The sequence below is a fragment of the Macaca fascicularis genome, chromosome 17 (genome assembly GCF_037993035.2).
Source record: "Macaca fascicularis isolate 582-1 chromosome 17, T2T-MFA8v1.1".
Lineage (NCBI taxonomy): Eukaryota > Metazoa > Chordata > Mammalia > Primates > Cercopithecidae > Macaca > Macaca fascicularis.
In genome coordinates this window covers 12147169-12168880 of record NC_088391.1, presented here as the reverse complement: position 1 = coordinate 12168880, position 21712 = coordinate 12147169, and the positions used below count along the sequence as shown (strand labels likewise).

The following is a 21712-nucleotide window of genomic DNA, read 5'->3' as shown; positions in this document are numbered from 1 at the left end:
ATTGGAAGTAGAACCCAAAGAAATATTCAAAGCAATATGAGTGCATAATCATAGGTCTTTATTGTTTTTAACCAAATTTCATAGTTATCCTGCCTATTTAACAGTTGTTTAACACTTCATGTTTAGTGAGACAAACTATATAATTATACTAAAAATTATTATTGGCATAAACAGACTTGGGAATAAACCCATCTGACTCTTTATACATATACAGTTCTAAACAGTGACAGCAAAAGCATTCAGTTACACTGGAGAGCAGCCATCTAGCTGGGAGCATTTAGTGTGAGTCATTAATATCTGTCCTTATTGTACAGAGGCAATGGAGACAATCAATTGATCTGCTCTATCAGTTGAGTAGAGGTTATTTAAGAGTATCTATATTAGTAGTCCTTACAACAGCTTTGCAAGGAGGGGTATTTTCCTCGTTTTAGAAAGACATGATTTGCCCAAGATCCCACTGCTAGCTGAGGGATCCCACTGCTAGCTAAGGCCTGGACTTGGCTATTACTGAAACAGGACCAGGACCTGGCCTCAGTTATTTCAACTGGTCATTCCACAAAGCCATGAGACCTTTTATAATCTGCATGTGATTTAATCTCAGATTTACTTCATTTATTGCCCATTATCATAAATTAGTATCTAGGATTCTGCATTGGGAAATGTTTTCTTCTGGCCCCCTTAATTATTTTTTTTTCCATGAAGGTTATTACTCACCATGCTTTCCAACCTCCCTTCCTGCTTTCTTCAGCTTTATCTGGATGCTCTCTCACCTTTGTCATCCGGTCACAGTTCACTTGGTTAGGTTAGCTTGTATCTGAACAAACACTTTCTAATTCTTGAGAGGTACACTCCATCGCTACCTAGCAGCTTGGATTCTAAGCTATCATCTAGAAAGCAAAATCTTACTCATCATAGATATGTTACCATTTGTTCATTTCTTAATTTCTTCTTTTCAAAGCTACATCCTGTGCCTCTAACTCTTTTGATTTCCTCTCCATGACTAACTTTTATTTAGTGATTTTTTTTCTTCTAATGGTGCCATTCATTCCTAAATGAATCAGCACCAGTGAGATCACATTTAATGATCCTTGACACAGCTTTGATGAGATTCTCACACTTTCTAGATAGATGTTTCTAAAGAAAATGCATCTACTGATTAGCCACATTCAAGCAGAAGTTATCACCACCACCATCACTACCAAGTCTCTTATTTCCCAGGGGATTCACAAGTCACTGTTATTGGTTTGTGTTTCCTTTCCAGAAAGCCATGTCCACTGTTTCTGAAATAAGGACGGTAGCTATATAGAGCTCCAGTGGTGCAGAACTGGTATATGTCTCTGGCACTTCACTGTAGAGTCAGTCTGAGGATTTTCACACCTCTTGGCATTCTGTTGTATTTTCAGTTGGAATTCTAATCCTTAGAGATTTCTTTGATTAACTCTTAGCAAACTGCCTTAATAAACTGCCTGATCTCCCAGACTCCAATAGTTTACTTTTTAAACCACCTTATTCTTTCATGGTCCAGTGTTTACTTCTCTGGGTTGTTAGCATTAGCAACCATAGTGGGTTGTTAGCATTAGCAGGTCCTTCCCTAGAAAGCAGACTCAGGAGGAAAAAACAACAAAAAAAGACATTAGCAGGGTCCCTAGTATCCTGTTCCTAACCAGCTGATTGTAATCTGCTTAGAAAGCAAAGGAACTCGGGGAGTATTAGAGAAGCCCTCTTCTTTTTCACTTTCTGACCTCTTTTTTAAGGACAGATTAGCCTACTCTGAGCTGGACTTTGAGGGAACTGATTTACCAACCCTCTCTCCAAACCCATATCTCGCAGACTTTTATGTTGCAGTAAGTAACCACTTCATCCCTCTAATTAGGCCAATCTCCTGGTACTCATACTTGATTCTTATCTTTTTCCTCATACCCTATATCTGATTTGTTTTCAAATCTTGCTTATTTTTCCTTCAAAACAGTATCCAGAATGTGATCCCTTCTCACTGCCTCCACCCCATGAGTGAATTAGCTCCAGGAGGAGGCACGTGTGCCCATCTGTTGATCTCAGTTATGGGCCATCTAGCCTGGCTTTTCCATTGCTCATATGGAGCCTTGACCTGAGGGCAGATTAGGGAGAGAGGCTCCTTCATGGTTAGTTCTACCTGATTCCAGTGAAAGTCCTAGTTGCAGTCCAAGGTACAATGTCAGTTATGAAATTCATCCTGCAGACTAGTATGTCATTCTGAAGACAAACTCCCCTGTCTTTACTCAAATGTGAACCATTCTGTTTCAGGGCAAGGAGAAAAGAAAACAAATAGAGTTTGTTGTTGCATTATTCATTTGATTACATGGTAATATGCTAAGGATGTAAGAGACTCACTGCAGCACTGTGATTCTATGGAGCTTAATGCACTTAATGTGTGGTCACTGTCCCTCAGAACAGCTCTCTAGTGTACAAAGAAAGAGAGCCCTAATATAGGGAAATGCAGTTACTGAAATATGGCTCATCACCAAAATGTCTATAGTTCCGTATACCATCAGAAAGACTAAGGTCTACAACTGTACTTGGAAAACTGGCTTTAAAAAAAAGATGTTACCTTTATGTATTGGGACTGTTTAATTGCTTTACATGTACCAACTCACCTAATCTTCAAAACTATATCAAGTAAGGGCAAAGGCTAGACTTAACCCCATTTTACAAAGACAACTGATATACAGAGAAGCTGAAGAATGTGCTCAGGGTCACGTGGCTAGTGGCAGGTTCAGACCTAGTTTGATTCGCTCTAAAGTCCACGCTCTTTAACCATTATGCAACACTGCCTCTTGATTTAAAAAGAATATTGTACAAAACATTTCCTTCTCTCTTTTCTTCCTCCTCTCATCTTCAAACACTCACATGTGCATAAACAGAAGATACTCAGCTGGCAAGGGTTGAGTCCTTTTCATGACAGCAGTTCTTGGGCCTTGACTCCTATTATCACTAACTTGTATCTTGAGACATTTCTCCTGTTGCATCTCCTTTCTCTGGATCAAATCAAACAAGAAACAACAGGAAGTGAGAGGAGATACTGGAGGCTGGTCTCGAACTCCTGACCTCAGGTGATCACCCACCTCAGATTCCCAAAGTCCTGGATTACAGGCGTGAGCCACCGTGCCTGGCCTCTAGATATGTTGAGATACACAAATACTTACTAACGTTTTATGATTGCCTATAGTATGCAGTGTAGTAACAGGCTGCAGTTTTTCAGCCTAGGAGCAATAGGCTATATAATATAGCCTGGGTGTGGTGTAGACTACATCACGTAGATTTGTATAAGTACACTGTGATGTTCACACAGTGATAAAATTACATAACGATGCATTTCTCAGAAAATATCCCTGTTAATACATGCTTATATATGAACTATTTCCTTTAAGCAAAATATTAGGTTTTTTAAAAGTTATTTCTGAAATGATTGTATGCATATTTGCTTTAACTTTCTCAAAGTGTACCCATTTTTAATGTATAGGATTAAAGTATCTCTTTTTAAAAGTGATTTTAAATATAATATAAAGTATGGCCAGCGTGGTAGCACTTGCCTGTAATCCCAGCACTTTGGGAGGCTGAGGCGGGCGGATCACCTGAGGTCAGGAGCCTGGCCAACATGGTGAAACCCCTTCTCTACTAAAAAATTAACCGAGCGTGTTGGTGGGCACCTGTAATGCCAGCTACTTGCGAGGATGAGGCAGGAGAATCACCTGAACCCGGGAGGCGGAGGTTGCAGTTAGCCAAGATCGCACCACTGCACTCCAGCCTGGGCGATGAAACGAGACTCCGTCTCAAAAAACAAACAAACAAAAAAGTACACGCACACTTGAGATTCTCTTGTACTAAAGGTTTTTAAATCTGCACATGAAGAGTATGATGTTATAGTTTGCTTATGTTATACATGTAATTAAGTCATATATTAATTCTTTGATATTTCAGAGGAAGAGTTTTGAAGAAAACTGGGCATAGGCTCAGCAAAACCAAACAGAAGAGGAACAGAAAAAGAAACAAAAAGCAGAACAGTCAGAATAAAATCATGGAGGAAAACTCATTAGAATTCTTAAGTGATCTTACACCAGGAGATCAGGACCCATCTCAGAGTGAAGAGGAAGACATTGCAAAGACCAGAAGAGAATCAGAATATCCTTTCATTGGTGGTCTACAAAATGAAGTCAGAGATTTTGTGACTGGGTATAAAGAAAAAAGATGGAAAAATAAAGATCCTAAACACAGTTTCCAAAACGTTATGTCTATAGTTGAATTGGACAATACACCAAAGAATTACCTCTCTAAGGAAGGTGATAACTTGTTTGTAAGTTTGTCACTGATGCCAGATGAAACCTCTGTTACTAGTCCAATAATGACTCAAAACCTTTCCTGTGTAACAACTGATGACTGCTCTGGCATGAAGGTAGAAAAGCATATTAGAGATAGGCATACCATAGCGTTAGACACCCAGAACCTTGCTGCGGAAACTTCATGCTCATTTATGAAGAAGAGAGAAATAGGAGATAAAAGTCTCCCACGTGAACCCGTTCTGTGCCATCAACGTGGAATCAGAGTGTCAGATAAAGTTTTAAGAGAGGAACAAGTGTATGCAATTGAAATCAGTCACTGGGTTTTTTTCACAACCAGTTTATCTGATGAAGATTTACAGCTGGGCTCTGACAGACAGCCCTATTTTGGTAGCTGGCCTGCAGGACCTCATAAGTTTATATGTGAACAGAGACCAAAGAAAGATAGAGCACGTAAGTTGACTGGTCCTGACAGCAGGGGGCAATGGATTCAATTGATCTTCACTTCGGTGGCAGCATCCGGACCAGGAAGCAGTCCAGAAATATTGACAGATAAACTACTGATAGGAAATGAAGATTTTTCACCTCCACCTGAAACTATAGATTCATTCATAGAAACAAACCTCTTCAGAAGCTGCTTACCTCAACTGGATATACCAAAGAACGCTTTACAATCAACAAAAAATAAGAAAAGGATTTTCAATTTGGTACCAAATTTTAACTTATTAGGACAGAGTCATATCAGTGTAAAAGACAGGGAGAAATGTGACCTGTTAACAAAAAAACATGGACTAAAAATTACTTTGGGAGAAGAAAAAGATAGAATTTCAGAAAGGAACAGTGAAGAGGAGAATAAGCAAAAACTTATGACCTTTGATCATCATCCATTGTGGTTTTACCTTGATATTATCAAAGCTCCCCCTTTAAATATTGGTGGACAGCGTTATTCTCATTGCCTGTCATTTAACAGACTAAGGTGCTCTGCATCTTTATACAAAAATTATATTCCTTCTTTTGTGCTGCATAATATGTCTAGTATTTGGAAGGCATCTTTTACAAACAAGAAACTGTTTTTGACTTTCGAATCTCAGACAAGAGTAGGTAATAAACTAAATGATGCAGGGTTTATTTCCCCAGAAATTTTACACAGTCATCCTGACACTTCGTGCTCTTTGGGAATCAGTTCTGATTTTCACTTTTTAAATGAAAGATTTGATGGAAAGCTGAAAAGATGGGAAGAACCTAAGCAATTACCAGCTGAGGACAACCAAGACTTAAGCATTCACTGTAGTTCCCTTGGGCTACCATTATCACAAGGGTTTGCCTTGCAACTAGTAAAGCTTTTTGGATCTCCAGGCGTTCCAATGGGTAAGTTGTTTTCTTTTGCTAAAAGTAAAAGATCCAGTTTAACATATGTAAGCAATTTTAGAGGTGTTTCTACCTGGTGGTTAGTGATCTCATGCAGCTTATTAATCTCGTGGTGCTTTTCAGCAGAGTGAGGACCCGTAGCAAACGGTGCTTGATCTTCAAAGTCCCCACCTTTTGCTGTCGGTAGTCTTCATGTCTCCTTCAATGTCTTTGAGAACGTAGAATACTTGGGCTCTCAATTTCAATAGATACTGGGAAGAATGGAGGATGAAGCAGGCAAAAAGGGATTATGTAATCCAGTAGAGATAGGCTGCTTTATTAATTTATTTATGAGATGGAGTGTCACTCTGTCACCCAGGCTGGAATGCGGTGGCGCAATCTCGGCTCACTGCAAGCTCTGCCTCCCGGGTTCACGCCATTCTCCTGGCTTAGCCTCCCAAGTAGCTGGGACTACAGGGGCTGGCCACCATGCCCGGCTAATTTTTTTATATTTATAGTAGAGATGGTGTTTCACCGTGTTAGCCAGGATGGTCTCGATCTCCTGACCCCGTGATTCGCCCGCCTCGGCCTCCCAAAGTGCTGGGATTACAGGCATGAGCCACTGCGCCCAGCCAGAGATAGGCTGCTTAAAAAAAAAAAAAGAAAGAAAGAAAGAAAACCTTTCTACTTTCTTTCTTTCTGTTTTTGAGGCGGAGTTTCGCTCTTGTTGCCTAAGCTGGAGTGCGGTGGTGCAATCTCGGCTCACTGCAACCTCCACCTCCCAGGTTCAAGCAATTCTCCTGCCTCAGCCTCCTGAGTAGCTGGGATTACAGGCGCCCACCACCACGCCCAGCTAATTTTTGTATTTTTAGTAGAAACGGGGTTTTACAATGTTGGCCAGGCTGGTCTGCAACTCCTGACCTCAGGTGATCCACCCACCTCAGCCTCCCAAAGTGCTGGGATTACAGGCCTGAACCACTGCTCCTGGCCGTAAAGAAACTTTCTACTTTCTGCGTTTATTTTGTTTAACACATGGCTCTTTCCTTTCTCATTCACAATTATGGCTCCCAAATACAACATTAGTAAATGGGAGATTGCAAAGATTACATGAAGGAAAGATATCTGAAATAGCTGAATTTACTTTTTAAAGGCAGTCTGTAAAGGATGCTGAAGGGATGAGGTGGAAGTCTGACTAGTTGACTTAAAAGGTTCCTTCAGGCTCTTAAGGTTGTTATTTTGGGGCTGGGTGTGGCGGCTCATACCTGTAATCCTAGCATTTTTGGAGGCCGAGGCGGGATGATCACTTGAGGTCAGGAGTTTGAGACCAGTCTGGCTAACATGGTAAAAACATGCTCTACTAAAAATACAAAAACTAGCTGGGAATGCTGGCATGTGCCTGTAATCCTAGCTACTTAGGAGGCTGAGGCAGGAGAACCACTTGAACCTGGGAGGCAGAGGTCACAATGAGCAGAGATCACACCACTGCAATCCAGCCTGGGCGACAGAGTGAGACTCCATGTCAAAAAAAAAAAAAAATTGTTATTTTTGGAAATGAAAAAAAATCTACATGTGAATAAAACAAGCAAAAATATGATTTTTTAATATTCCACCTAAATTTCTTTTTGGGCCAGCCACAGTGGCTCATGCCTGTAATCCCAGAACTTTGGGAAGCTGAGACGGGTGGATCACCTAAGGTCAGGAGTTCGAGACCAGCCTGGCCAACATGGTGAAACCCCATCTCTACTAAAAATACAAAAATTAGCCAGGAATTGTGGCATGTGCCTATAAACCTAGTTACTCAGGAGGCTGAGGCAGGATAATTGCTTGAATCTGGGAGACGAGGTTACAGTGAGCTGAGATCGCACCACTGCACTCCAGCCTGGGCAATAGAGTAAGACTGTTTCAAAAAAAGAAAAATTTTGTCTTCAATCATGAGCATATTTAAGATAATGTCTTTATGATATTTATCCCAACTTTTCCTTATCTGTAACTCAATAGCTGATACTTTCTAGTGCTCTTCCTTGGGGACAGAAGCTGTAAGAGTCAAGAGGCCAAAGCTCCGATTTTTGTAGTTCTCCTGTATCTTCTGTTGTTCTATACTTCTCAGGATTCCTTGGGGACCTGTTCCATCTCAAAGCTTGTCACCCTGAGTTTTTTTACTTGGCTCCTAAGCTTCTGATGCTCCAGATAAATTTGGTCCCGCAGCTGAGACCAAAGATTGACTAAGTCCTAGGGCCAAGGAGTCATAATTATCAACCTGCTCTTGGGGCTCTGGCATCATATTTATCATATTTGTAAACTTTGTGAATAATTACATCTTGACTATTTGCTGTAATTTTTCTTTTTTCTTTTTTTTTTTTTTTTTTTGAGACAGACGCTCTGCTGCCCAGGCTAGAGTGCAGTGGTGAGATCTTGGCTCAGTGCAACCTCTGCCTCCCAGGTTCAAGCGATTCTCCTGCCTCAGCCTTCCAACTAAGTGGGAGTACAGGCGCCTGCCACCACACCCAGCTAATTTTGTTTTTTCTTTTTGTATTCTTAATAGAGATGGGGTTTCACCATCTTGGCCAGGCTGGTCTCCAACGCCTGACCTTGTGATCCACCCACCTTGGCCTCCCAAAGTGCTGGGATTACAGGCATGAGCCACCTCACCCAGCCTATGTGCTGTAATTTTTCTACCCACCTACATACACCAAAGAAACATACCAATTTTTTCAAAGTAAATGCATTTGCTTTGGGGAGCTCTAAGTGATAACTGAAGATGTTTTAGATCTGGGATCTTAGTCAAGGTCCATATTCTGAAATTGTATGTAAAATTTTGGGGGTTATTTTGTGCCATTTTTTGGGGGGAGGTCCGTAGATTTTATCAGCTACTCAGAGGGGTCTATTGATGCAAAAAGATTAACAATCACTGCTTTAGAGAGGCACCAGAATGCATGAAGACACTATTGTGAAAAGATTCTATGCCTCCTCTTACCTTGAATGCACGATATCATCATAATCAACAATGATCAAGCATCCGCTAATTAAACTTCCGAAAGCTTTTTAAAGGAAATAGACCTCATTCATCAAATAGCTTACCTTCTAAATGGGGAGACAAGACTAACATAAAACAAAATTACTGCACATAGAAAATATAAATGATAAGCTTATGAATATTTTATGAGTGACATTAGTAGTGCTAAAAGGATTGTAGAAGAGAATTTGAGGTTATAGTTTTGTCTGGAATGCCTTCCATGTGGAAGTGCATTATAAGTACTGTTTATACAAGGGAGAAAGAATGTATCTCAAAAGAAAAGCAGAGGGAAAGAATTTCATATTTGGAAATGGTATGTGCTTGAAAGGGATAAAGAGGAAACCATAAATAGAGGCTATGAAGCAATTTGTTTGGCTAGATTGGACGGGCCAAGCTCATGGTCAGTGGCCTTGTAAATAAGGCAAGAATGCAAATATATCCTAGTATTAGAGTCTGGTTAGTGTTTACTAATTGAGATCTGAGACAAACTCCAGCTTTAGACTTCACCGAAATATCTTTAAAACTAGACTTTTAACGGTATGGTGGTTAGATATCAGGTTTGCATGTCTTCACAGTTAGGGTAAAAATCTGTGTGACATTAGAGATGAGATTAGTTCTTTCTTTTTTTCACAGAATCCTTGTTGCCTGATGACTATGTGGTTCCTCTTGACTGGAAGACACTAAAGATGATCTATTTGCAATGGAAGATGTCAGTGGAGGTATATACGTATGCGTGTGTGTGTGTGTATATATATATATATATATTTTTTTTTTTTTTTTTTGAGATGGAGTTTCACTCGTTGCCCAGGCTGTAGTGCAATGGCGCGATCTGTGCTCACCACAACCTCTGCCTCCTGGATTCAAGTGATTCTCCTGCCTCAGCCTCTCTAGTAGCTGGGATTACAGGTATGTGCCACCATACCCAGCTAAGTTTTTGTATTTTTAGTAGACACGGGGTTTCTCCATGTTGGTCAGGCTGGTCTCAAACTCCTGACCTCAGGTGATTCTCTTGGCTTGGCCTCCCAAAGTACTGGCATTACAGGCATGAACCACCACACCTGGCCAGTGGAGGTATATTTTTATGGCTTTCAAATAGAAACTGCTATTCTATTCTCTACTTCTATGAGATTAACTTTTTAGATTTCACATGAGTGAAATCATGCAGTGTATATTTTTCTGTATCTGGCTTATTTCAATTAACATAACTTCTTCCAGGTTCATCCATGTTGTTGCAAATGACAGAATTTCCTTCTTTTTTATGGCTGAATATTATTCCATTGTACAAGCTATGGTGTTCATTGCACAGCAGGGAGGGTGACTATAGTTAACTATAGTTAACAATAATGCATTCTATATTTCAAAATAACTAGAGGAGAGGATTTTGAATGTTCTGACTACAAAGAAATAATAAATATTTGAAGTCATATATATGCTGATTACCATGATTTGATCATTATACAATGTGCACATGTATCAAAACACATTGTGCTCATAAATATGTACAATTATTTTGTGTCAATAAAATTTTTAAAATTATGGAATAAAAAATAAAATTTATGAAACTTGAGAGAAGTGCTAGTTACCTTAAATTAGAAAAAGAATATATATGGATGGGGATGAGTGGATAATATAGGCATGTTTCCTTTCAATTAGTCCCAAAGAGAAAGTTGCATGTAATTCCCTAACTTTGTGGAAGAATATACAGGTATAAGGACTCACTGGGGATGACTAAGGCACCCACTGTAGGAGAGTCCTTTATTCTTCATTGCGTCTTTTCTCCTGTCCAGCCCTCAGTCTTATCCATTATGATAGAGTAACAGCTACCAATTAGATTTGTAGTTACTTGACTTGAAAGCACCTTCCTATTGTGATCTGTGGTCCACAGTGGCAGACATGACTATTCTGAGGGCTGTTCATTTTCCAGGTAGCTAGAGGAGGACTGGCTTGGAGGGTTAGAAGGATGATAGAGAAACTGGAAAAGCCAGTATTTCACCTAACCTAGTGGGGGTGCCTGGGGTTCTGTTCACATTAGTTGGTTATTATTTAAATGTGTCCAGAGGCAATGCTAATGGGTGCATTTTGAAATGAATAGTAAAATCAAAATTTAGTGAATCATTACAGAATAGTTCAGGACAGTAGGTATTTTTTAACTGTTCTCATAAACACTGTTATGGGAAAAGTAGACTCATTTTGTCTGTCCATTTAGTAAAACCAAATACATTTTTTCTCAACTTCTTGTTTCTCCTTTTTCCCCATGGAGACTTTATTGCTACTTAAAACACACATACACACACACACAGAACAATATTTTAAATGTTTAAATTGACATTTGTGGCCAGGCGTGGTGGCGCATGCCGATAATCCCAGCATTTTGGGAGGCCAAATTGGGTGGATCGCTTGAGGTCAGGAGTTCGAGACCAGCCTGGCCAGCATAGTGAAATCCTGTCTCTACTAAAAACAAAAATATTAGCTGTGTGTGATGGCACTTGTCTGTAATCACAGCTACTTGGGAGGCTGAGGCAGGAGAATCACTTGAACCCAGGAGGCGAAGGTTGCAGTGAGCCAACATTGTGCCACTGCACTCCATCCTGAGGGACAGAGCAAAACTCTGTCTCAAAATAAATAAGTAAATAAATAGATATTTATGGTTATTATATTTCTTTCTTTTTTTTTTTTTTGAGACAGTCTCACTCTCTCACCCAGGCTGGAGTGCAGTGGCATGATGTCAGCCGAATACAACCTCTGACTCCCAGGTTCAGGAGATTCTCCTGCCTCAGCCTCCCAAGAAGCTGGGACTACAGGCATGCGCCACCACACCCACCTAATTTTTGTATTTTTAGTAGAGACGGGGTTTTGCTCTGTTGGCCAGGCTGTTCTCAAACTCCTGACCTCAGGTGATCCACCCACCTCGGCCTCCAAAGTGCTGAGACTGAGCCACTGTTATATTTCTTCTGTCATTTTAGGAGTGTCCCTACATGAGTAAAATGACAGTGTAAACTTAACTCCAATGCCAAATATTAATATTTTATGTATTTTACTAATATGTTATGTATTTTAATTATAATTTCTAGAAAAGACAGAAGAAGATGGTTGAAAAATGAAAATTCCTTGAACCGTAAGTATGACCTATTCTAGAGACCTCTGTTTGATCATAGAATAGTTAATGTTGACGTTATTTGGTTGTAATAGCTCATATGTATTATAGCATGACTGGAGAGTAAAATATAAAAAATGAAGTTTGTTACCATAGCAACCTTGTGTGCTTATTGTACACGTGATGTTTTTGTTTCCTTTAAGTGTAGATCTTTTCTGAAATACAACAAAGCTTAGATTGTTGCTCCCAAATTTATTTTCCCACTTTACTGGTTAGAACATATTTTACAGCATTCTATCAATGCACAGTTTATGAGACATTTCCCCCCTTGGGTTGATACGTGACGAGGGCTGGGAATTAGGGGTGTAGGTTCTATTTAAATATTAGGTTATCTAGGAAAAGAGGTAAAACATATAGACAAGCTCATGTTATATTTTAAACTTGTCATCAAGCTGACATTAAAATAAACACATAGCCATTTTTTTCAAATGCCTAAATTATGAAATAAACACAGCTGCTACGATTTCAGTGCATATATGTCTGCATCTGATAAGAATTGAATGCACTATGCACTTACTATATGGTTTTTTCATTTTAACTTATTTCTAAGAGTATCCTACTTTCCATTTCTCAACTAGAAATACATGTATACCCTGTAAAAATGTTTTTTGTTTGTTTTAACCCTGCTTCCCCTGAAAGAAGAGGAAGAAGAACTGAAGATTTGGGAGAGGAGTTTAGAAATTTGCAGGGGTCACTAGAAAAATGTGGGATAAATATGGTACAGGAGGAGATAAGAGCCTATGAGGAATTCCAGAGCAAGGAAGTGAAGACCTTCATTCAATTATTCAGCAAATGTGGCTTGGTGTGGTGGCTCACACCTATAATCCCAGCACTTTGGGAGGCTGAGGCAGGCAGATCACCTGAAGTCAGGTGTTTGAGACCAGCCTAGCCAACATGGCAAAACCCCATTTCTACTAAAAATACAAAAATTAGCCGGGTGTGGTGGCAGGTGCTTGTAATCCTAGCTACTTGGGAGACTGAGGCAAGAGAAATGCTTGAACCGGGGAGGCAGAGGTTGTGGTGAGCTGAGATCGCCCCACTGCACTCCAGCCTAGGCGACAGAGCGAGACTCTGCCTCAAAAAAAAAAATTGTTTAGCAAATGTTTATGGAGCTGCCTCATGTCAGACACTGAAGATATAGCAGTAAAAACACCCTGCCCTCATGGAGTTTGTGTTGTAGGGATTAGAGTTGACGCCATAGCATGTTGGGCAAGGACTTGGCTGAGTGAGCCTCTAGCCTACCTCTGACCGAAGTTAGATTAGAGTGAGTGAAGTTCCCCTAGATGGCCCCAACATGAAGAGACACCAGTACAAGCAGCATGCAACAAGCGTGGATATATTTTGCTGTGGCCAATTTCAGGAGTCTTTTCCATCTGCTAAAATTGGTAGCTTTGTGTCAGGGACACTTTTGCGACCATAAGTTTGATTTTCATGTTGATCTCGCACATGTATTCTAAACCGTCAGGACTTCTCACAGAGCATTCTGCCCTTAATTATTATTTTTTTTCTTTTTAGGGAATTTTATGAGTGCTGTAGCTATGTGCAGATTTTTTTACAATTTTATTGAGAAAGGGCATTCTGTTTTGTGTTTGGCATTAAGTACTGACTGACCAGTCTGTCTCAAGGGGTAAACAGAAATTTAGAACGAGGGAAATAGCAGGAGAATCTGGTTGGCTCTGGGAGCCACAAGTCAGTGCCCATTTACAAATATTCTCTCTGCTGGTTGCCACGGTGTTTAATGTCATGGTACTCCTTTATGGCAGTGGGGCAGGGTGCTAGGAAGAGGATGGGTCCCCATCTTAAGGCTCCTCCTAACTGTGTGTGACCCTAAGCAGAGGACCCTTCTCAGAGTCTCAGTTTCTTCATTTGTAAAATATTTATCTTTTAAATGAGGATTAAATGAAATAACTTTGCAAAGTTATTAAATGAAAAAACTGGCCAGGTGTGGTGGCTCACGCCTGTAATCCTAGCACTTTGGGAGGCCGAGGTGGGTGGATTGCCTGAGCTCAGGAGTTAGAGACCAGCCCAGGCAACACAGTGAAACCCTGTCTCTACTAAAATACAAAAAAAAAAAAAAAAAAAAAAGAAATTAGCTGGGCATGGTGGCATGACCTGTAATCCCAGCTACTCGGGAGGCTGAGGCAGGAGAATTGCTTGAACCCAGGAGGCGGAGGTTGCAGAGAGCCGAGATCGCACCACTGCATTCCAGCCTGGGTGACAGAGCAAGACTCCATCTCTACAAAAAAAACAACAAAAAACAAAAAACTGTGCAAAGTATGGGGCCTAATGACGGAAAAATATTAGACTCTTAATAAGAGTTAATTTCCTTCCCCTAAATACTGCCTTGGATTAAAGCATTGCCTTTCTTTTTCCCTCCCTCCCTCCCTTCCTCCCTCCCTCCCTCCCTCCCTCCCTTCCTTCCTTCCTTCCTTTTTTGAGATGGGGTCTCACTCTTGTTGCCCAGGCTGGAGTACAGTGGTGCAATCTCGGCTCACTGCAACCTCTGCCTTCCTGGGTTCAAGCGATTCTCCGCCTCGGCCTCCCGAGTTGCTGGGATTTCAGGCGCCTGCCACCATGCCCAGCTAATTTTTTTTGTATTTTTAGTAGAGACGGGGTTTCATCATGTTGGTTAGGCTGGTCTCAAACTCTTGACCTCGTGATTTTCCTGCCTTGGCCTCCTAAAGTGCTGGGATTACAGGCATGAGCTACCATGCCCAGCCTTTATTATTATTATTATTGTTGTTGTTGTTGTTTTTGAGATGGAGTCTTGCTCTGTAGCCCAGGCTGGAGTACAGTGGCTCACTGCAACCTCCACCTCCCAGGTTCAAGCGATTTTCCTATCTCAGCCTCCTGAGCAGCTGGGATTATGGCCCGCCACCATACCCAGCTAATTTTTGTATTTTTATTATTTTAGAGACAGGGTTTTGCCATGTTGGCCAGGCTGGTCTTGAACTCCTGACCTCAAGTGATCTGCCCACCTCGGCCTCCCAAAATGCTGGGATTACAGGCATGAGCCACCATGCCCGGCCAAAACATTGCCTTTGAAATGCTCTCTGGCAAAATAGAAATTGTGTTCTTTAGGAGAGGAACATATTGGCCCAGTAAACATGTTAACACATTTGCATGAATTAGTGCATTTGTTTTTAATTTTTTGTAATGTACATAGCTGGATCCTCAGGGAATGGGATCTAGAACAAGTTTCAGCTGAAGGACAGGGAGTTGGGAAATATCAGGGAACAGGATCTTGAATGAGGCAGGACTAAGCAGTGTGGACTATGGGGAGAGTTGTGAAGTCCTGGATGCCAGGGGAGTGGCATAGCTCAGGAAGTAAAAACTGGGAACCTGAAAACAAACTCTGTTCATGTCACATGTTTTCTGGTCTTGTCTGGGCTTGTGTTTGCTTGTAGTTGACTTCTGCTGTCTTCATGGTACTACTGAAGATCGTGATCATGGAGAAAAGTCAGAGTGCCCAGTGCCAACCCAAGGGATTCTTTCCAGAGACATACCCGTTGGATACCAAAATTAGTTTGGATAATCTGTCCAACCGTTCTCGATAAGTTATCTGAATAATAAAAAAAACTCAACAGAGGAGGTAACAATTTAACATTTTATTGTCTGATTTGTAGATGTTTACCATACTTTATAATTTGATAGAAGAAAATAAGGCACAGAAAACTTGAGTACCTTATTTTAAAAACTGCATTAGGATTAAAAGGTTAGCCCCTATATCAAAGTATTGGTCTAGAAATGATCCCATTTCTAGAATTCTGAAATCTAAAAAGCTCTGAAAATTGAAAGTTATTTTTCCAAATGTATTCATTGTGGTAAAATACACAAATATAAAATTTACCATCTTAACTGCTTTTAAGTGTGTTATAAATACATTCGTGCTACCATCACTAGCATCCATCTCCAGAACTCTTTTCACCTTGCAAAACTGCAATTCTATATCCATTAAAAAATGACCCATTCCCGGCCGGGCGCGGTGGCTCAAGCCTGTAATCCCAGCACTTTGGGAGGCCGAGACGGGTGGATCACGAGGTCAGGAGATCGAGACCATCCTGGCTAACACGGTGAAACCCCGTCTCTACTAAAAAATACAAAAAACTAGCCAGGCGAGGTGGCGGGCGCCTGTAGTCCCAGCTACTCGGGAGGTTGAGGCAGGAGAATGGCGTGAACCCGGGAGGCGGAGCTTGCAGTGAGCTGAGATCCGGCCACTGCACTCCAGCCTGGGCGACAGAGTGAGACTCCGTCTCAAAAAAAAAAAAAAAAAAAAAGGCCCATTCCCTCAGCCCCTGGCAACCACTGTTTCTGTTTTTTAAATAAGTTTGACATTAAAACTAAGTTTACAGCCAAACCTGACCCAAATACGAGCTGGGCACAGTGGCTCATGCCTGTAATCCCAGCACTTTGGGAGGCTGAGGCAGGAGGATCACTTGAGCCCAGGAGTTTGAGACCAGCCTGGGCAACATGGTGAAACCCAATCTTTACAAAAAATACAAAAATTAGCCAGGTGTGGTGGCACAGCCTGTAGCCCCACCTACTCAGGAGGCTGAGGCAGGGATGATTGCTTGAGCACGAGAGGCAGAGATTGTAGTGAGCCAAGAGAAAAAAAAAACCTGACCCAAAAATGTAGGCAATTAATTTTACTCCTTATTTATCCCACTTGGAATGTATAAAGTATATTCATATATTTCATTGTAGACATATTAATGTGTTTAACTACCGAGGTCTGCACCACACCCCACTGGGAATATAGGATAATATACAGTACTATTACCTTTAAACAACAAACACTTTCTGAATTCTGAAGTGTATCTGACCTCTAGAATTTTGGTTAGGGATTGTGGGACTTGTACTATACTACAAGTTATTAATATTCTTTTTTATTCTGTTTTAGTTTAGTTGTACTTAATAAACTTAAAATATGAAAATTCATATTTACAAAATATAAATTAAGGAGTGACTACTCACTATTCAACATGTAGACATCAACTTAATCTCCATTTGCAGAAAGGGAGCCCGGGGTCTTATCTTACCCTACTTCTCCCAGATGTCTATCTAATCTTCTCAGAGGAGCAAACCTCTAGGCCTGGGGAGGGGCAGGCAACTGCTTAGGGTGTGGACATTCGTTTGTTAAACAGACTTTACACTGCCCTTCTGGTTTACAGCCCCGCCTCCAAACTTTCCAGTTTTGGAGATTTAGGGTTTATGCTGGGTAATTTGTGTTGTTTCTTGGCTGTCTATAAATCAGAGGATTTTTTTTTTTTTTTGGCCAAATCAATTAACTCCTGGCCTTTTGCTCTCCAGTTTCCAAAATTTTGTTGCTGTGATCTCTCTCTCTTCTTTATGCTTAAAAGAAAAATAGTAACAAAACAACCACTCCACTAAAAAAATAAAATAAGCCAAACTAACCCCCTTTACATTCTAGCAGGGTTTCGAAGAAGAAGGAGAAATTGAATACTTGTGTTTAATCCGTCATCTTTATTGGGAATTTAGTGCTGCACTTAAGATATCTCAGTGTTTTCCTTATGTTCATTTTGTAGTTTTCTGTTTATGTTTCTTCACTAAACTTGCTCTGTTGCCCAGGCTGGAGTGCAGTGGTGCAATCATAGCTCACTACACCTGCTCAAGTGATCCTCCCATCTCAGCCTCCCCAGTCTGGGATCATAAATGTGTGCCACAATGCCTAATTTTTAACTTTTTAAAATAGAGATGGGGTTGTGATGGTTAATACGGAGTGTCAACTCGATTGGATTGAAGGATACAAAGAATTGATCCTGGGTGTATCTGTGAGAGTGAGACCAAAGGAGATTAACGTTTGAGTCAGTGGGCTGGGAAAGGCAGACCCATCTTTAATCTGAGTGGGCACAATCTAATCAGCTACCAGTGTGGCCAGAATATAAAACAGGCAGAAAAATGTGTAAAAGCTAGACTAGCTTAGCCTCCCAGCCTACATCTTTCTCCCACACTGGATGCTTCCCGCCCTGGAACATTGGACCCAAGTTCTTCAGTTTTGGGACTCAGACTGGCTTCCTTGCTCTTCAGCTTGCAGATGGCCTGTTGTGGGACCTTGTGATCGTTTGAGTTAAATACTATCTAATAAACTCCCTATCTATCTATCATCTATGTATGTATCTATCTATGTATCTATCTATCTATCTATCTATCTATCTATCTATCCATCTATCTATCCATCTTTCTATCCATCTATCCATCCATCCATCCATCCATCCATCCATCCATCCATCCATCCATCCATCCATCCATCCTATCAGTTCTGTCTCTCTAGAGAACCCTGACTAATACAGTAATCTTGCTGTGTTGCCCTGGCAGGTCTCAAACTCCTGGCCTCAAGTGATCCTCCTGCCACAGCCTTCCAAGGTTCTGGGATTACAGACCTGAGGCACCATGCCCGGCCACTGATTGATTGCTAAGCATTCCAAGTCCAGGGTTATTTGGAGCTCTAGGTTTGAGGGTTATATTCCTGGTTTCCACTAGCTCTTCCTTCATACCTTCTTACTTTTCCACATCTTGTTAAACAGTGATAGTTAGAGAAAAATTTCAATGTTTCTTCATTGCCAAAAACGGTGTTTATGGCCGGGCGCGGTGGCTCACGACTGTAATCCCAGGACTTTGGGAGGCTGAGGCGGGCAGATCACAAGGTCAGGAGATTGAGACCATCCTTGCTAACACGGTGAAACTTTGTCTCTACTAAAAATACAAAAAAATTAGCTGGGTGTGGTAGCTGGCGCCTGTAGTCCTAGCTACTCAGGAGGCTAAGGCAGGAGAATGGCGTGAACCCAGGAGGTGGAGCTTGCAGTGAGCTGAGGTCGCACCACTGCACTCCACCCTGGGTGACAGAGCGAGACTCCATCTCAAGAAAACAAAAATAGTGTTTATAAGATTATTTTCTTTATGTCCATGATAGTATTGGTTTCTAGTGTAGCAAAGTGAGATCGTGCTGGCTCTGTTTATGTTACTCCTTTACATTATCACTATCTTGTTCAGCCATTTATTTTATTTAGAGGTGGAGTTTCACTCTTGTCCAGGCTGGAGGGCAATGGCATGATCTTGGCTCACCGCAACCTCTGCCTCCCGAGTTCAAGCAATTCTCCTGCCTCAGCCTCCTGAGTAGCTGGGATTACCGGCATGTGCCACCATGCCTGACTAATTTTGTATTTTTAGTAGAGACGGGGTTTCTCCATGTTGGTCAGGCTGGTCTGGAACTCCCGACCTCAGGTGATCAGCCTGCCTTGGCCTCCCAAAGTGCTGGGATTACAGGCACGAGCCACTGCACTCAGCCTGTTCAGCTTTAATTTTTAGTAAATCCCAAACTCAGGATTAGCTTTTAAGAAAATAGTTGAGGTTCATATACAATTATCAAGCACCTTCTGAATGTCAGGCCGATATTGTGGTACAGCCTGGGCTGACAAGGATAAATAAGACACTCTCCTTGCCCTCTCACTGCCTCTAGTGAGAGGAAACAGATACCCAAACAGTTTACTTTAAGCTGTGGTTTTGAGGAATACATTGGGGAAAATAAGAGTCTGTTGACTAGTTAAATGTCAACTAAAGAAAAGTGAAAGGAAAGTGTGTAGGATTGTCTCCAGGTACTGCTGACTCCCTCCCTGGGCTTCCCTGCATCTTTCAGTGTTCTGTTTACTTGCTGGTCATTCAATCATCCTCTCCTTTGCTAGATCCACTTGAGGGCACAGTCCTTAAATGCTGGTGTCCTCAGGACACTTTCCTCAGCTGTCTGCTCTCTTCTCTATCTCCTTCTCATAGGAGCAAGGATTTCCAAAGCTCTGAGCTCAGCCCCTCTCCTAAGGAGCACACTCATGTTTCCGGGCATGTTAGATAGCTCCATTTGCCACCAGCCCTGGGCTGAAACCCCTGCCCACAAAGCTGCGTGTCTTCCTGCGGCCGCTGCCTGGGACCTCTTAACAAAGAGGGAAACGGAAGTGGATGGATACTTACACAGCCCTGTCCAGTAGGAATACAATGCCAGCCACGCATGTAACTTAAACTTTCTAGTAGCCACAATAGAAGATAAAAATAAATGAAACTAATTCTCATAATCTATTAACCCAATATACCCAGCATACCATTTCAACATATAACCAATATAAAAAATTTTTAGTATTTCTGTTTTCATACTGAATCTTCAAAATTCAGTGTGTATTTTTAAAATTTTACTTTATGTTTTTTAGGAGACAGGGTCTTGCTCTGTTGCCCAGGCTCAAGTACAGTGGTACCATCATAGCTCACTGCAGTCTCAAACTCCCTGGCTCAACTGATGCTCCCACTTCAGCCCCCTGAGGAGGTAGGACTACAGGCACACACCACCATACCTGGCTAATTTTTGAATTTTTGGTAGAGACAGGGTCTCACTATATTGCCCAGGCTGGTCTCAAACTCCTGGTGATCCTCCTGCCTTGGCCTCCCAAAGTGCTGGGATTACGAGTGTGAGCCACTGCATCGGGCCCGGGCACAGCGTGTTTGCAGTAGCCACATTCCAAGTGCTCACTAGCCACATGTGACCACTGGCCCCCATATTAGCCAGTGCAGGTTAAAATGAAAAAGGTAGCATGCGAGGCTGGGCAAAACATTCCTGTAAGAAGTATGATAGGATACAGAGATTGTGTCACTATTTTTGTGATTCATGTATATTTTCTGTTCCTTATGGGTTCCCTCCTAATATTTAGAGGTCTCTGAAATTCCATTGTTTCTTAGCAGTGCTGAGAAGAATGAAGAAAGTCTTCTTCTTCCGTGCTGGGAATGGATTTTCAAGGGAGAGCAGCTCATCTCCCACTCCACCCTACCCCACCCCTAGAAATCCCAAGGGGAAAGGGAAATGCTCAGCACAGAGCCCCTCCCCACTTGGACAGTCCCTTCCTAAAAGCTAACTGTGAAATCTCTGGATTTTGTTTTAGAAGGAAATCACACTTTTTTCATACTTTCTTTTCACAATTTTAGTATCTCAGCTGCCAGAAATAGAATTTATTACTTTACAATAATTATTATAGCCAAAGCCACCATATATTCTGGATTTGCCAGGATGGTGTCAATTTTGAATGTTGTTTCTTTCAGGCAGGCATGGTGAATTTTGGTTCAGAAAACAGGATCACTCTATCACGCTCTTGAGGGTGAACTATTGGAGAGTCACAGTGGTGATCAACCAATGGGTGCTCCCTAGTTCCTGGAACTGAGAACTTAAGTCTGGATACTTCTATAAATGGTTTTGGTAGACTCTGCCACTTTCCCCTGGGATCTGAAAGAGTTCTCCAAGAAGCCCCCCACTTCTCAGGTGGCAACAGGGCAGGTACCTGGGCGGTAGCCCTTATGCTACTGTTCATAAATCAATCTGAGTTTTATGGCTGCTTTTTCTGAGGAAGAAGAGATTCAAAGTTATGTAGAGGCAACAAAGCTTTCTAATAATATTTTTGGCAGGCTGCTAAAGAAAGATGAAACAAGAAAAGATACAGGCCCTGGGAGAGTGGTAGTAGCCCTTGGGACGCCAGCCAGATGTTGGTGCCCACAAATCGGGGAAGACAATGGCCTTTACTGTTGCCATTTACAATGCCGGGCAGCTCATTAATCATCAACTAAAATGATTTCACTTTCAGGGTTTAGGCAGGTCAGGGCTGGGGTTGGGGAGGGCTGTGGCAGGAGGCCTGGCTTCCAGGCCGGGAAAGTGTCCCAGAGACCCACTAGACGGGGCCCCTCCCCTCCCCTCCCCTCCCCTCCCTCAGGGTGAAGGGCACCAGGAGTCGGAGCGGGGGTCGAGGTGGGGGTGGGTGCGTCACCCTTGTTTTCCGGGCTGTCAGTCTCCCAGCGTCCCCAGCTTTCCAGGTAGGGACGCCCCCTCCCACGCAGCGCGGT

At 41.8% G+C, this 21712-nt stretch overlaps 1 protein-coding gene across 18 annotated transcripts in view; it reads left to right on the top strand.

Annotated features, from left to right (window-relative positions):
* The window catches only part of N4BP2L2 (NEDD4 binding protein 2 like 2), a 95947-nt gene extending 80221 nt beyond the window's left edge, over window positions 1-15726 (top strand). For 10 of the 18 annotated variants that reach the window (XR_012426442.1, XR_012426439.1, XR_012426444.1 and 7 more), the window contains 4 exons: window positions 3958-5681; window positions 9307-9392; window positions 11745-11788; window positions 15235-15431. Coding sequence is in view for 9 of the 18 variants with exons in the window: in XM_045376777.3 (XP_045232712.2) it covers window positions 3958-5681; window positions 9307-9392; window positions 11745-11774 (1840 nt within the window). In the remaining 9 variants the exon portion in view is untranslated. 18 annotated transcript variants of the gene reach the window in all.
* The last annotated feature ends 5986 nt before the right edge of the window (window positions 15727-21712 follow it).